Source organism: Neodiprion lecontei, chromosome 6 (genome assembly GCF_021901455.1).
Source record: "Neodiprion lecontei isolate iyNeoLeco1 chromosome 6, iyNeoLeco1.1, whole genome shotgun sequence".
Classification (NCBI taxonomy): Eukaryota; Metazoa; Arthropoda; class Insecta; order Hymenoptera; family Diprionidae; genus Neodiprion; species Neodiprion lecontei.
The window spans coordinates 1404267-1422072 of NC_060265.1; the positions used below are offsets into that span (position 1 = coordinate 1404267).

General features: G+C 38.8%; 1 protein-coding gene across 1 annotated transcript; it reads right to left on the reverse strand.

Annotated features, from left to right (window-relative positions):
• Positions 1–694: 694 nt before the first annotated feature.
• On the reverse strand, positions 695–8336 carry LOC107228224 (palmitoyltransferase Hip14). Its single transcript, XM_015669609.2, has 9 exons — positions 7454–8336; positions 7055–7254; positions 6756–6965; positions 6346–6625; positions 5502–5702; positions 5225–5386; positions 4886–5042; positions 4561–4805; positions 695–4449 (listed from the first exon to the last, which is right to left on the reverse strand). The coding sequence occupies exons 1-9, from the start codon at positions 7589–7591 to the stop codon at positions 4213–4215; spliced, it is 1830 nt and encodes a 609-aa protein (XP_015525095.1). The 5' UTR covers positions 7592–8336; the 3' UTR covers positions 695–4212.
• Positions 8337–17806: the final 9470 nt, after the last annotated feature.

A 17806-nucleotide genomic window follows, 5' to 3' on the forward strand; every position in this document is an offset into this window, starting at 1 on the left:
ACGCATACGGGCAGTGGCATGCCACTGGCGTTTTTCCATTTTGAATAATAGGTTGACACACCAGCCCTTGATTTGCAAGACAGCTTTGTATCGGCGCTGTGGGTTCAAGCTGATACCTCTGAGGTGAGACTTGACGAACTGGTCTTGAGAGTGTATCATCTGGCGGTGGACATTGGACAGATCGACATAAACACTCTTCTGAGGAGGAAACAGGTCTTTGAATGACCGATGGCGCTTAGGGTGTGAATTAGTTGACAGCAGAGGGCTGAAAACGTTAAATAATAATTTATAGAGATATATCCTACTTTCGATAAGTGTAACACCATTTTTATTCAGTTCAGAGTAGTTCATAATTGAACTCATATCTGTGTGTAACGAAGTTATGTTGGATGGCTCTGACGAATCTGAGCAATGGCATTCATTCTCAACTGCCATAATTGTCGTGAGTAATAAATTAGAACTTTCTTGAACGATAAAAAATAATCAAACCTGAAATGAAAATAACGTCAACATTGAAGTGGTATTTAAAAGAAACTGTCAGAGAAACAAATGAATCTTGAACGCAAGTTTGTTTTCATATGTTGCTCACTGTAATCCGATACACTGTGAACTGTATACTCGCTGAGTTCTCATAGATCACATATCTGCAGTATGTTAAAAAATACGGGATAAATGATTATGGATGAAATAATTATAATTTTTAGGTGAATTCTTTATTTCAGTGTTTCTTTTAAGTCAACTTATTGTACAATTAAGTATTTCGGAAATCTCTTCATTGAGATCGGTTTACAGAGAAGGGAGGCGTTCTTTAAGAACCCTAGACCTTCAACTGGCAAGTCCATTCATTTTTATTACATTGGGTCATTAACTTTTGCTTGCTCTTTTACAGTATCATTATTATCATTATTCGTAGTATTTTATAACAGGAGGTGCATAGAGAGCTTAGGCGTGGGGCTATGGGTAGGATACATTGTTTCTCGGAAACTTTTTACAAATTGTCCTTACATAGGTATTTCTTATTATTGCAATACATTTTTTGCCATTGTTTTTGATACCTTGCGCGTGACTTGTTAGGGACAGTATGACAAATGCTGAGTCTTTCCTTAATCATATATGAGTTTGTCTAATATCAAATTGAAATTAGTGATTATTGTGCGATGTTTTTTTTAAATTGCAATCACTCTTCATAAGTAGTATTTTAATAACAACAGTTCTGCGTTATAAAATCATGTAAATAATACATGTATACATATATTGCTTGCCAACTTCATATGAGGCCTGATCGTTTGATATGAAAAACAGTTTGTTTTTTAAAATGAAAATTAAACCATAATAACTACAAATTAATTAATGTATTCATTAGCTTGGTGAAAACGTTGTTTGTTAGTATGTTAATTTCATAGTAGTTGATCGATAATTGACTTCTCTGCAAAAAAATATTATGTATGTACAAATACATACGCATTTGAATGCGCATGTAAAGATCCTAAAATGGAATTTCCTTATTCATATAACCATTATTTTTAGTATGAAATGAATTGATACTTTTCTACATTCGTTTACGGTCTTACACCAAAACTCTCAATTCATACGTAGCACTAGAATACTCATAATATGTATAATCATTCCATATAGTAACATTCATGAAACAATTGATGAAGTATATTGGAACCCATGATACAAGCGTCTTGGCAAAATTGGCTGGACTAGAAGTTTCACAGAAGCGTAAATTAATATTCTACATGCAAGTAATACATAATTTTTCGATACACTGGTCAGATCTTGACACTTGAGACAAATGACTTGATTGTCAATAGGTCTCTATTTTTAATGTGCTTTACATTTAAAGTTTTTATTTTTTTGATCAATTATTTTTTATTTATACACCCACAAGAAATATTATAGTACACAGTTTCGCATGCTTTTAATGACTAAATATGTGTTGTGCGATGATAACTACGCTTTTCAGCCATCAAGACACATGTATGTGTTGATACTTATGATATCAATTGTGACAAGGACGAACTAATCGTTGTGTCATAAACAATTTACACACTACGTATTTAGAGAGACATTGTAAAAACATAAAGTACACACAGGATCAATGTACTTCTTACAGAATAACTAACGTGAGCCAAAGGTGTATGAAGTAATTTACAGCTATTATGTGATTGGAAATATCAGTGCACATTATAACGATCCAATAATATTCGAGAAATGATCGATTAACGGACATAAAGCTTACCATTCTTCAAAACATGGATGTAAGAGTTGAAAATATGAAACCGATGTCCGTAACACAGACCAGCCAATCAAACACAAACTAACAGTAATACATACTGATAATGTGAAAAGGACTGCAACAGCGATGTTATTAAGTTCTAAAACGCCTCCTAGAGCCTAGTTACAACACTGTTGCGGAAATTTGCACAATGCAAGTACGCAGCTGTGACTTTGTGTTTAGTGGTGAATAACATTTATTGAACAATAATGAAGTGCAGCCATAAGTTCTGTTAAAACCTGTGTTAGCAAGACAACAAGCAACTATCTGAAACAGTAAGATTTTCAATTATTACAATTATTATTACCAATTTTTTTTTCTTAAATTGCTTGCAAAGCGTATTTTAAAACTGGGTTCATATATGAAGCCCACACAATGTTTGCCTTAATCTATAATATGCCACAATTAATCTAATGTTAACGCTGTTTTGTTTATATCAGAAGATTACATCACGCATCTCACGTGCTAGATTTCAACGAAGTAAATAAATTTGAATGCCAAATTCATAGCGTATCAAAATCAAATTTTTTCTTTTGTTGTAAAGAACTTAGTCAGTTTGTGGTCTTTAATTATCATCATTATTTCAGTACCAACCTTTATCACAATTCACCTCATTACTTACTTCGGTAAACAAAGGAAAATATTAAATGACACAAGATATATACAAATTATTACAGCAAAATATATTAAAAATGAAAAGTTATTGTAGACTACTTTATGCAGTAAAAAAAAAAAAAAAAACCGCCCTATTATCATCTTTTTTGAGCAATTCTATGAATTGTGAGATACCACAATGTACTCGCGAAAAGCATAAAAACTGTCAGCTTTTTCTCTAGAAGTCTTTTATCGCATAAAGGGGCCTGTTTTATGTTTGCTTTTGGTATGTGATACAATTATTTATACAGGTCGAGCGATACAAAATGATACAGTTATGTTGACGGGATACAATTTGGTTAACGTTAATTATTTGCAAAAATATCGAAGTTATTTACATACACTGCCAATCAATATCAATACACTGGCAGGCAGTGTACATAGCTATATTTTAATGTTGGTAAAGCCGTGTATCTTCAGCTTTCATGCAATGCTGTATATAGCCTCATCCTGTATATATAATCATAAAATGTTTCGCAAGTAATGGCACAAGGCGAGCAAATAGCGCTTCAAGAACAATAAGCAATGTATCGCCAATCAAGATACTTTATGAATTTTCTTATTGAAATGCGTACTAATAATAAGGCATCTCTGCACAAATCAGACCATGACTCGGAATTTCGATTAGTTTACAATAATGGTAGAATTAAGTGGGCAAATTGTTTAGAACTGGTTTGGAATCACCAACAAATGTTACAAAATAATATAAAAATTAAACCGGCAACAACAGTAGTTGTGATACAACTTGTAAGAAGATTCAATACAATTATTAGTCATATAGATATAAGGAGAAATGTAGCTGCATCTAGTGCCGAGCTGAGACTCGTTTTATCATATTCAACTTGTATCGCGGCTTATTTAGAGTCAAAATTCAAACACGACACTAGTAAGTAAACGCTAATTGCAAAGGCTATTAACTGAAAGAATTTGTTACACAGCAAGTATAGAGATCAATTGATCATCAAGAAAAAACTGTAGTACTTTTTTTTCGTCCCAGTCTACATTAGCGATTTTAAATGGAATTTGAAAACTCTCTTTGTTTTAATTCAAGTTCTAGGAATGTGTTTAGATACACAATTTGCTCCTTGCTTACCATCCAATCTTATCAAGTCACTTAATCATTATTATTTCAACATAGTAACTCTCTTTGGTACTACAGATTAACTATAAAAACAAGTGAAACGGCGTATCAAAATCTGATAACTCCAATAGTGATAACGTAATAACAATGCCAATAATCTTCACACGAGATATACCGTATTAGCTATCCAATATCCTTATACATATTGATAATTGTCTTTTGCCGCAAGCAAAGGTAATTTTTCTATGCTCTGCTTGAGATCAAAGCTGTGCAACCAGTCTGAGCTCGGCTTTGCTTTAACACCACAGAAGCTTAACCCACAAAAATCAGCAGCGTTCTGTATTGCCCCTCTGTGAAAGGGATTACCTTGCTTGAAGTGTTTGTAACGACCTGCGTTCATACGTTCATTGGTCGTCATACCCAGGACCATGATCTAAGGATAAAAATTAACTCATTCAACATTTCCATTACGAAATCCAAGTACACAATACAAGTATGGTTCAAAAAATTAATGGAAAAAACCTTAAGAAATGGAATTATTTACCTGGTAGCACTGACAAGCCAACAACGTTCCTACCCAAAAAGAATGAAGTGCTGTATTTGCAGATACCCAAGCTACCCACGCGTCGCAAGTAGCTGCTGATACCAAGTAATTATCTGGACTATGGCCATTTGTGAGATTACTCCAACACTCAAACTGCCAGTATTGTACGCTTGCTGACAAAACCACAATACACAAGGCTAGTAGAGATGCCAAGAATCCAAGGAAATATTTATGATTGTTTGCTCCTAAGGATGAAATTTTTTAATGGAAACAACGTGTAATATGAAGAATTTTGAAACTTTGGTAAACTTCATCGTACACGTACCAATGCAGTTATTCACCCAAGGACAGTGGTGGTCGAATCGAGCAACACAGCGATCACAAGAAGAACAATGCTTTGAGCGCATCGGTCTTCTAACCAAGCAACTACTGCAAAACCATTGCGGTTCAAAACCACCAGATTCTGCCAACGCAATAATTGTCTGAAATATGTATAACTTACAACTTAGGCTTGTAGAAAAAAAGTACGTTTTATATTAATGACATGGAAGTTCGTTTGAAAAAATTCTTCTAGCCTGATAAAATGAACTAGCTATTCATATGTTGAGTATAAGTTTTCAAGTGAATTTCGCCCGTGCAAACATCAAACATATTCAGTACATACATTTAATTTGTCTTCATGCGTTGCTGTAATCACTCCTGGATTTCCCCTCCATGATTTTAAAAAGCATGTCCACAAAGGTACGGATCCAACAACTAACATGAACCACAGATACCAGGCTGCATGTACTCCCAGCCAAAATATCCATGTTATATATATCCACATCTGTAATTTGTTAGAAATATCTCTGAACTTACATTCTTTAAATAGTTGACTGGTCAAAGACTTGTATTCTAATTTATATATTTGATGACTTTTTGATTACTATATAAATATTCACCTTTGTAGCCAGGTATATTGACATGGGCAAAATGTGAAAAAGACGCTCGTCAAACAGAAAGTGATTCGCCAAGTAGACGGCTATGTAGATGGTGAGGAAGGCACCTAATTTTGCTAAATAATCAAATCCACTTTGGAGGACTAATCCGATGATGTAAAACACGAAGAACGGAGTGCTGACCATACAATACCATCTCACTCTCTGAAAATCATGATAAAATAATAATTTTAGGCATTATAAGGTTTTTAATAATATGAAACTAATGTACCTCGTTCCATATAAATTATTAATTTACAATTATTATTGTAATTTACTAAGCACTGAGGAAAAAATTTCATAACTGTCATCAAGTTGTCATAATACATCGAGAATTACTAGGCAACGGTTTTTATCAATGATACTTCAAGGATTATTAGACTGGTATAAAAAGAATGGTTCAAAATTGTAATCGAGTTTCATGCAATGTAGGTGTCATTCAACAAGAGCATATTACAATACAATCGATATCGATCACTTAGAGTTCATCAATTTTCCCTGTGTTCCTCTCCTTCTACAAATAAAATCATTCACATGACAATAATTCACTGTAATTGAAAGAGGGAAACAAATTTAGTCTAATTGAGAGTATAATATTACTACGATATATCACATATAGTTATAGCTCACGATGCTTATTCCAACAATTATTCACTGTGCTACGTATACCAATAACCACCCAACTATTGATTAAAGCTTGTTTATGTTCTATGTTACCATAAAGTGGCTTGTACAAATAAAATATCTTTGACTGTTTCATTGGCCGTACTTTTCCACGTGGTGCGAATGGATTATCAAATTGTTATACCTTGTCTCTGCACCATGCTCTTGTGCGTCCTTGTTTCTCCTTAATTTCTTGACTTATCTTATGACCCAGCCACACTGCTCCTATATGTGGACTCAACAAGCTTTGAGGTGTTTCATTTTGAAAGTTGGGAACATCTAACGATGCCCCACTGTGAACTAACGTTGATATGGCAGTGTTGTTCTTTGCTATAATGGCCCAATGCAAGGCTGTATTACCATGGAGGTTGTCTGTGAGTGAATTTGATGCACCCAGGGTTAATAACAATCGGGTTGGATCTAGACTGTAAGATATAATTATTGAATGATCATCCTGTCGTTATATACAGGATGTTGTAAAGCATTTTGAGCGTGTACCTTGTAAATGTACATTTTATTATCAATAAGAAATCTACAATCTTCAGATTTACATACCTATTCACTTTATATGCACTCCACATTAACGGAGTCATGGCGCTTCTATCAGGCATATTTGGATTAACTCCTTTTGCGACTAGATATGCAACAATAGCTGTATGACCGAACTGAGCTGCCAAATGAATGCATGAAAATCCTTCCGAGTCTCTCAAAGAAGGATCAGCACCTGCTCTTAGCAATAATACGACCGTTGGTAGGTGCCCTTGCCTAAAAATTTTGATATAGTATTGAGTGAAAACTATTAAATGAATGAGATTACTTTCTACTTTTCAGAATGTTGTTGATCAAAAACCAACCTTGTGGCCCAATGAAGCGGAGTCGAGGCTAATTCTCCACCGATTGCATCGACGATAGCGCCTTTGGCAATAAGATATTTGACAATTTCCTTCCGATTGTTGATCGATGCCCAATGCAAGAGAGTAACAGTCTCCGAATCTGGTTGATTCACATTTGCCCCAGCTTCAACTAATTCAGTAACTCGCTCCAAAGCGCCATACTGTGTTGAATGTTATTATAATAGTCAGATATATTGATAAACATTCTCAAGTGGTTTAATATTTTATCAAGTATATAAGTATATATTATATTCTTGGCTATCGAAATAAACAGAACATCTGACTGAATTTTGATAATCTCTCTAATGATTGACTAACAATGCACATTTTTATACGTCAGTTATACAAGTGACTGTTTACCTGTGTAGCTCTGACAATGTCGTACGCGCTACAATCCTGAGTAGCAGGACGCGTTGGCTCCTGTTGTATACTACTTGGATCTTCCGGTTCACCACTGCCTTCGCCCTGACAGGCAGTTTGCATTTGTAGGGCATACATGCTGAATTTTTTGTATAATACTCAGAACGAAATACACGTGATTAGTTACGTAGTTGAACGAAACCTCAAGTCACAATCACTGCACATTCTTGAATTGAAATATCTACAAAAGCACCACTGTATAAGACAAATCACAGGTTATGTGGCTCACTCGGCGGTGTTAAAATGACGGTAACGAATTGATTTTTCTGACATACAATCAATACAGTGGATGGATTCGAGTTAGAGAGTTCTCACTTTACGAGTCAAGAGATCCCCGTCGAAGATCGTCCATAGTCAGTAATCCCGATTTGCAATGTTAGATACAAAACCAAGTTCACGACAACACTTGATTGCCGAAGGGTGGGGCGCCGGTATGTGGCACGCCAACTTCGCGTCCCGATGACAGGATTGATACTCGGCCGATTTTCTCGTCGACCAAAGCCCGGGTTTGCTGTTTGCAGAAGATTCACTACTCGGACTTTCGGAGCGGTCGCGAGATAACGCTTATTGAGTAATCGTTAATACAACATTACAACAGGGTGCTGACTAATTTTACTTTGGTGATAATGATAATCGAAACCGTCACGTGCATTGGACTCTTAAATTTATCATGTTATTAAATGACGTAGAAAACCGAGTATGAAACTTACGCACCGCGGCCGGTCTACTTTATATCAGATGCAACTGAAAGTAGTCCTCCCACTGTTGGAGATACCCAGCGTTGATATATATTGCCCTCCGGCTTGAACTCGAGGCAGTCTCACTAGATTGACAGAAAATATATGTCTTCGCCAGACACTCTCTGTGGATCTCTGGTTTTCAACGCCCGTTCGGGACACTTCGGAATTCTTATGGGAATCCATCTCTGCTCTCAAAAAGTATAATGAGCTATGGGATGGTTAACGATGGTTCTGGGAGCTGAAAATATATTGCATCGCGCGGTTACTTAGAGTATCTCATCAGTTAACGTCAACGGTCAACGTGGTAGCCGACATATCGTAACCGATAGACGACTGACGTACCGACGCTTAAAAATTTCCGTCGGAGAAAAATAACGTTTTCTCCGTTAGCCTCGTGGAAGTAATTTTAGTGAATACGGCGAACATTGAAACGAATATCCTTTCTGTCTAACTCGCAGACGTTGGAAAAACCCGATAGACTATGCGCAATCGAATGCCTTCGAAGGATGACGTCCATATAGGGCCTCAACAGATTTGTTCTGGCATTTTGCAAAATCGTCAAAAAAGAGACCAAAAAACTGCAGAGGCCTGATTTTTGTCTTCCATTTTGGGGCGGAAAGATTTTCAGCTTGAGATCGATAGCGACGCAGCTCTCTAGACCAATTAAAACCCCAAAAACTCAGGAAACGCAGCAAAAGGTCCGTAGGACGAGCAGCGGAAAAAGTAGGCAGTAAGTCTTCGGTTTTTCGGCTGTTACTCTTATTCCGTTGATCGCAACGTATTAGGACTACGCCCAATCGATTTCTCTCGCGAAATTACGTCGGAATAGTGCCAGGAAGACCGGATTCCAGCACTTTTCAAAATCGCGAAAATTTTCGCCAAAAATACAAAGGGGTTAACCTTCCTTTTTTTTTCACCAAAAAATTTTTCGTCTCAGAATTGATTCGTATGACTCTTTCCCGATCAATTGGACCCCAAGAAACCCAGAAAACGCAGCAAAAAGAGCGTGGGATCAACAGGAGAGAAGTTACGAAGGAAAAAGCACCTGCTGAAAAATGTCGAAAATTCAGGTTTTCGTTTTTTGGCTGAAACTTTTGATGCGTTGATCGCAGCGTATTGGGACTGCGCCCAATCGATTTCTCTCGCGAAATTACGTCGGAATAGTGCCAGAAAGACCTGATTCCAGCACTTTTGAAAATCGCGAAAATTTTCGCCAAAAATTCAAAGGGGTTAACCTTCCTTTTTTTTTCACCAAAAAATTTTTCGTTTCAGAATTGATTCGTATGACTCTTTCCCGATCAATTGGACCACCAGGAACTCACAAAACGCAGCAAAAAGAGCGTGGGATCAACAGGAGAGAAGTTACGAAGGAAAAAGCACCTGCTGAAAAATGTCGAAAATTCAGGTTTTCATTTTTTGGCTGTAACTTTTGATGCGTTGATCGCAGCGTATTGGGACTGCGCCCAATCGATTTCTCTTGCGAAATTACGTCGGAATAGTGCCAGAAAGACCTGATTCCAGCACTCTTCAAAATCGCGAAAATTTTCGCCAAAAATACAAAGGGGTTAACCTTCCTTTTTTTTTCACCAAAAAATTTTTCGTCTCAGAATTGATTCGTATGACTCTTTCCCGATCAATTGGACCCTGAGGAACCCAGAAAACGCAGCAAAAAGAGCGTGGGATCAACAGGAGAGAAGTTACGAAGGAAAAAGCACCTGCTGAAAAATGTCGAAAATTCGGGTTTTCGTTTTTTGGCTGTAACTTTTGATGCGTTGATCGCAGCGTATTGGGACTGCGCCCAATCGATTTCTCTCGCAAAATTACGTCGGAATAGTGCCAGAAAGACCTGATTCCAGCACTTTTTAAAATCGCGAAAATTTTCGCCAAAAATACAAAGGGGTTAACCTTCCTTTTTTTTTCACCAAAAAATTTTTCGTCTCAGAATTGATTCGTATGACTCTTTCCCGATCAATTGGACCACCAGGAACTCACAAAACGCAGCAAAAAAAGCGTGGGATCAACAGGAGAGAAGTTACGAAGGAAAAAGCACCTGCTGAAAAATGTCGGAAATTCGGGTTTTCGTTTTTTGGCTGTAACTTTTGATGCGTTGATCGCAGCGTATTGGGACTGCGCCCAATCGATTTCTCTCGCGAAATTACGTCGGAATAGTGCCAGAAAGACCTGATTCCAGCACTTTTTAAAATCGCGAAAATTTTCGCCAAAAATACAAAGGGGTTAACCTTCCTTTTTTTTTCACCAAAAAATTTTTCGTCTCAGAATTGATTCGTATGACGCTTTCCCGATCAATTGGACCCCAAGGAACCCAGAAAACGCAGCAGAAAGAGCGTGGGATCAACAGGAGAGAAGTTACGAAGGAAAAAGCACCTGCTGAAAAATGTCGAAAATTCTGGTTTTCGTTTTTTGGCTGTAACTTTTGATGCGTTGATCGCAGCGTATTGGGACTGCGCCCAATCGATTTCTCTCGCGAAATTACGTCGGAATAGTGCCAGAAAGACCTGATTCCAGCACTTTTTAAAATCGCGAAAATTTTCGCCAAAAATACAAAGGGGTCAACCTTCCTTTTTTTTTCACCAAAAAATTTTTCGTCTCAGAATTGATTCGTATGACTCTTTCCCGATCAATTGAACCCCAAGGAACCCAGAAAACCCAGCAAAAAGCGCGTGGGATCAACAGGAGAGAAGTTACGAAGGAAAAAGCACCTGCTGAAAAATGTCGAAAATTCAGGTTTTCGTTTTTTGGCTGTAACTTTTGATGCGTTGATCGCAGCGTATTGGGACTGCGCCCAATCGATTTCTCTCGCGAAATTACGTCGGAATAGTGCCAGAAAGACCTGATTCCAGCACTTTTTAAAATCGCGAAAATTTTCGCCAAAAATACATAGGGGTTAACCTTCCTTTTTTTTTCACCAAAAAATTTTTCGTCTCAGAATTGATTCGTATGACTCTTTCCCGATCAATTGGATCCCAAGGAACCCAGAAAACGCAGCAGAAAGAGCGTGGGATCAACAGGAGAGAAGTTACGAAGGAAAGAGGACCTGCTGAAAAATGTCGAAAATTCAGGTTTTCGTTTTTTGGCTGTAACTTTTGATGCGTTGATCGCAGCGTATTGGGACTGCGCCCAATCGATTTCTCTCGCAAAATTACGTCGGAATATTGCCAGAAAGACCTGATTTCAGCTCTTTTCAAAATCGCGAAAATTTTCGCAAAAAATACAAAGGGGTTAACCTTCCTTTTTTTTTCACCCAAAAATTTTTCGTCTCAGAATTGATTCGTATGACTCTTACCCGATCAGTTGGACCCCAAGGAACCCAGAAAACGCAGCAGAAAGAGCGTGGGATCAACAGGAGAGAAGTTACGAAGGAAAAAGGACCTGCTGAAAAATGTCGAAAATTCAGGTTTTCGTTTTTTGGCTGTAACTTTTGATGCGTTGATCGCAGCGTATTGGGACTGCGCCCAATCGATTTCTCTCGCGAAATTACGTCGGAATAGTGCCAGAAAGACCTGATTCCAGCACTTTTTAAAATCGCGAAAATTTTCGCCAAAAATACAAAGGGGTTAACCCTCCTTTTTTTTTCACCAAAAAATTTTTCGTCTCAGAATTGATTCGTATGACTCTTTCCCGATCAATTGGACCCCAAGGAACCCAGAAAACGCAGCAAAAAGAGCGTGGGATCAACAGGAGAGAAGTTACGAAGGAAAAAGCACCTGCTGAAAAATGTCGAAAATTCAGGTTTTCATTTTTTGGCTGTAACTTTTGATGCGTTGATCGCAGCGTATTGGGACTGCGCCCAATCGATTTCTCTTGCGAAATTACGTCGGAATAGTGCCAGAAAGACCTGATTCCAGCACTCTTCAAAATCGCGAAAATTTTCGCCAAAAATACAAAGGGGTTAACCTTCCTTTTTTTTTCACCAAAAAATTTTTCGTCTCAGAATTGATTCGTATGACTCTTTCCCGATCAATTGGACCCTGAGGAACCCAGAAAACGCAGCAAAAAGAGCGTGGGATCAACAGGAGAGAAGTTACGAAGGAAAAAGCACCTGCTGAAAAATGTCGAAAATTCGGGTTTTCGTTTTTTGGCTGTAACTTTTGATGCGTTGATCGCAGCGTATTGGGACTGCGCCCAATCGATTTCTCTCGCGAAATTACGTCGGAATAGTGCCAGAAAGACCTGATTCCAGCACTCTTCAAAATCGCGAAAATTTTCGCCAAAAATACAAAGGGGTTAACCTTCCTTTTTTTTTCACCAAAAAATTTTTCGTCTCAGAATTGATTCGTATGACTCTTTCCCGATCAATTGGACCACCAGGAACTCACAAAACGCAGCAAAAAGAGCGTGGGATCAACAGGAGAGAAGTTACGAAGGAAAAAGCACCTGCTGAAAAATGTCGAAAATTCGGGTTTTCGTTTTTTGGCTGTAACTTTTGATGCGTTGATCGCAGCGTATTGGGACTGCGCCCAATCGATTTCTCTCGCAAAATTACGTCGGAATAGTGCCAGAAAGACCTGATTCCAGCACTTTTTAAAATCGCGAAAATTTTCGCCAAAAATACAAAGGGGTTAACCTTCCTTTTTTTTTCACCAAAAAATTTTTCGTCTCAGAATTGATTCGTATGACTCTTTCCCGATCAATTGGACCCCAAGGAACCCAGAAAACGCAGCAAAAAGAGCGTGGGATCAACAGGAGAGAAGTTACGAAGGAAAAAGCACCTGCTGAAAAATGTCGAAAATTCAGGTTTTCGTTTTTTGGCTGTAACTTTTGATGCGTTGATCGCAGCGTATTGGGACTGCGCCCAATCGATTTCTCTTGCGAAATTACGTCGGAATAGTGCCAGAAAGACCTGATTCCAGCACTCTTCAAAATCGCGAAAATTTTCGCCAAAAATACAAAGGGGTTAACCTTCCTTTTTTTTTCACCAAAAAATTTTTCGTCTCAGAATTAATTCGTATGACTCTTTCCCGATCAATTGGACCCTGAGGAACCCAGAAAACGCAGCAAAAAGAGCGTGGGATCAACAGGAGAGAAGTTACGAAGGAAAAAGCACCTGCTGAAAAATGTCGAAAATTCGGGTTTTCGTTTTTTGGCTGTAACTTCTGATGCGTTGATCGCAGCGTATTGGGACTGCGCCCAATCGATTTCTCTCGCAAAATTACGTCGGAATAGTGCCAGAAAGACCTGATTCCAGCACTTTTTAAAATCGCGAAAATTTTCGCCAAAAATACAAAGGGGTTAACCTTCCTTTTTTTTTCACCAAAAAATTTTTCGTCTCAGAATTGATTCGTATGACTCTTTCCCGATCAATTGGACCACCAGGAACTCACAAAACGCAGCAAAAAGAGCGTGGGATCAACAGGAGAGAAGTTACGAAGGAAAAAGCACCTGCTGAAAAATGTCGAAAATTCGGGCTTTCGTTTTTTGGCTGTAACTTTTGATGCGTTGATCGCAGCGTATTGGGACTGCGCCCAATCGATTTCTCTCGCGAAATTACGTCGGAATAGTGCCAGAAAGACCTGATTCCAGCACTCTTCAAAATCGCGAAAATTTTCGCCAAAAATACAAAGGGGTTAACCTTCCTTTTTTTTTCACCAAAAAATTTTTCGTCTCAGAATTGATTCGTATGACTCTTTCCCGATCAATTGGACCCCAAGGAACCCAGAAAACGCAGCAGAAAGAGCGTGGGATCAACAGGAGAGAAGTTACGAAGGAAAAAGCACCTGCTGAAAAATGTCGAAAATTCAGGTTTTCATTTTTTGGCTGTAACTTTTGATGCGTTGATCGCAGCGTATTGGGACTGCGCCCAATCGATTTCTCTCGCGAAATTACGTCGGAATAGTGCCAGAAAGACCTGATTCCAGCACTCTTCAAAATCGCGAAAATTTTCGCCAAAAATACAAAGGGGTTAACCTTCCTTTTTTTTTCACCAAAAAATTTTTCGTCTCAGAATTGATTCGTATGACTCTTTCCCGATCAATTGGACCACCAGGAACTCACAAAACGCAGCAAAAAGAGCGTGGGATCAACAGGAGAGAAGTTACGAAGGAAAAAGCACCTGCTGAAAAATGTCGAAAATTCGGGTTTTCGTTTTTTGGCTGTAACTTTTGATGCGTTGATCGCAGCGTATTGGGACTGCGCCCAATCGATTTCTCTCGCAAAATTACGTCGGAATAGTGCCAGAAAGACCTGATTCCAGCACTTTTTAAAATCGCGAAAATTTTCGCCAAAAATACAAAGGGGTTAACCTTCCTTTTTTTTTCACCAAAAAATTTTTCGTCTCAGAATTGATTCGTATGACTTTTACCCGATCAATTGGACCCCAAGGAACCCAGAAAACGCAGCAGAAAGAGCGTGGGATCAACAGGAGAGAAGTTACGAAGGAAAAAGCACCTGCTGAAAAATGTCGAAAATTCAGGTTTTCGTTTTTTGGCTGTAACTTTTGATGCGTTGATCGCAGCGTAATGGGACTGCGCCCAATCGATTTCTCTCGCAAAATTACGTCGGAATAGTGCCAGAAAGACCTGATTCCAGCACTTTTTAAAATCGCGAAAATTTTCGCCAAAAATACAAAGGGGTTAACCTTCCTTTTTTTTTCACCAAAAAATTTTTCGTCTCAGAATTGATTCGTATGACTCTTTCCCGATCGATTGGACCACCAGGAACTCACAAAACGCAGCAAAAAGAGCGTGGGATCAACAGGAGAAAAGTTACGAAGGAAAAAGCACCTGCTGAAAAATGTCGAAAATTCGGGTTTTCGTTTTTTGGCTGTAACTTTTGATGCGTTGATCGCAGCGTATTGGGACTGCGCCCAATCGATTTCTCTTGCGAAATTACGTCGGAATAGTGCCAGGAAGACCTGATTCCAGCACTTTTTAAAATCGCGAAAATTTTCGCCAAAAATACAAAGGGGTTAACCTTCCTTTTTTTTTCACCGAAAAATTTTTCGTCTCAGAATTGATTCGTATGACTCTTTCCCGATCAATTGGACCTCAAGGAACCCAGGAAACGCAGCAAAAAGAGCGTGGGATCAACAGGAGAGAAGTTACGAAGGAAAAAGCACCTGCTGAAAAATGTCGAAAATTCGGGTTTTCGTTTTTTGGCTGTAACTTTTGATGCGTTGATCGCAGTGTATTGGGACTGCGCCCAATCGATTTCTCACGCGAAATTACGTCGGAATAGTGCCAGAAAGACCTGATTCCAGCACTTTTTAAAATCGCGAAAATTTTCGCCAAAAATACAAAGGGGTCAACCTTCCTTTTTTTTTCACCAAAAAATTTTTCGTTTCAGAATTGATTCGTATGACTCTTTCCCGATCAATTGGACCACCGGGAACCCAGAAAACACAGCAAAAAGAGCGTGGGATCAACAGGAGAGAAGTTACGAAGGAAAAAGCACCTGCTGAAAAATGTCGAAAATTCGGGTTTTCGTTTTTTGGCTGTAACTTTTGATGCGTTGATCGCAGCGTATTGGGACTGCGCCCAATTGATTTCTCTCGCAAAATTACGTCGGAATAGTGCCAGAAAGACCTGATTCCAGCTCTTTTTGAAATCGCGAAAATTTTCGCAAAAAATACAAAGGGGTTAACCTTCCTTTTTTTTTCACCCAAAAATTTCTCGTCTCAGAATTGATTCGTATGACTCTTTCCCGATCAATTGGACCCCAAGGAACTCAGAAAACGCAGCGAAAAGAGCGTGGGATCAACAGGAGAGAAGTTACGAAGGAAAAAGCACCTGCTGAAAAATGTCGAAAATTCGGGTTTTCGTTTTTTGGCTGTAACTTTTGATGCGTTGATCGCAGCGTATTGGGACTGCGCCCAATCGATTTCTCTCGCAAAATTACGTCGGAATAGTGCCAAAAAGACCTGATTCCAGCTCTTTTCAAAATCGCGAAAATTTTCGCAAAAATACAAAGGGGTTAACCTTCCTTTTTTTTTCACCAAAAAATTTTTCGTCTCAGAATTGATTCGTATGACTCTTACCCGATCAATTGGACCCCAAGGAACCCAGAAAACGCAGCAGAAAGAGCGTGGGATCAACAGGAGAGAAGTTACGAAGGAAAAAGCACCTGCTGAAAAATGTCGAAAATTCGGGTTTTCGTTTTTTGGCTGTAACTTTTGATGCGTTGATCGCAGCGTATTGGGACTGCGCCCAATCGATTTCTCTCGCGAAATTACGTCGGAATAGTGCCAGAAAGACCTGATTCCAGCACTTTTTAAAATCGCGAAAATTTTCGCCAAAAATACAAAGGGGTTAACCTTCCTTTTTTTTTCACCGAAAAATTTTTCGTCTCAGAATTGATTCGTATGACTCTTTCCCGATCAATTGGACCTCAAGGAACCCAGAAAACGCAGCAAAAAGAGCGTGAGATCAACAGGAGAGAAGTTACGAAGGAAAACGCACCTGCTGAAAAATGTCGAAAATTCGGGATTTCGTTTTTTGGCTGTAACTTTTGATGCGTTGATCGCAGTGTATTGGGACTGCGCCCAATCGATTTCTCACGCGAAATTACGTCGGAATAGTGCCAGAAAGACCTGATTCCAGCACTTTTTAAAATCGCGAAAATTTTCGCCAAAAATACAAAGGGGTCAACCTTCCTTTTTTTTTCACCAAAAAATTTTTCGTTTCAGAATTGATTCGTATGACTCTTTCCCGATCAATTGGACCACCGGGAACCCAGAAAACACAGCAAAAAGAGCGTGGGATCAACAGGAGAGAAGTTACGAAGGAAAAAGCACCTGCTGAAAAATGTCGAAAATTCGGGTTTTCGTTTTTTGGCTGTAACTTTTGATGCGTTGATCGCAGCGTATTGGGACTGCGCCCAATCGATTTCTCTCGCAAAATTACGTCGGAATAGTGCCAGAAAGACCTGATTCCAGCTCTTTTTAAAATCGCGAAAATTTTCGCAAAAAATACAAAGGGGTTAACCTTCCTTTTTTTTTCTCCCAAAAATTTCTCGTCTCAGAATTGATTCGTATGACTCTTTCCCGATCAATTGGACCCCAAGGAACTCAGAAAACGCAGCAAAAAGAGCGTGGGATCAACAGGAGAGAAGTTACGAAGGAAAAAGCACCTGCTGAAAAATGTCGAAAATTCGGGTTTTCGTTTTTTGGCTGTAACTTTTGATGCGTTGATCGCAGCGTATTGGGACTGCGCCCAATCGATTTCTCTCGCAAAATTACGTCGGAATAGTGCCAAAAAGACCTGATTCCAGCTCTTTTCAAAATCGCGAAAATTTTCGCAAAAATACAAAGGGGTTAACCTTCCTTTTTTTTTCACCAAAAAATTTTTCGTCTCAGAATTGATTCGTATGACTCTTACCCGATCAATTGGACCCCAAGGAACCCAGAAAACGCAGCAGAAAGAGCGTGGGATCAACAGGAGAGAAGTTACGAAGGAAAAAGGACCTGCTGAAAAATGTCGAAAATTCAGGTTTTCGTTTTTTGGCTGTAACTTTTGATGCGTTGATCGCAGCGTATTGGGACTGCGCCGAATCGATTTCTCTCGCAAAATTACGTCGGAATAGTGCCAGAAAGACCTGA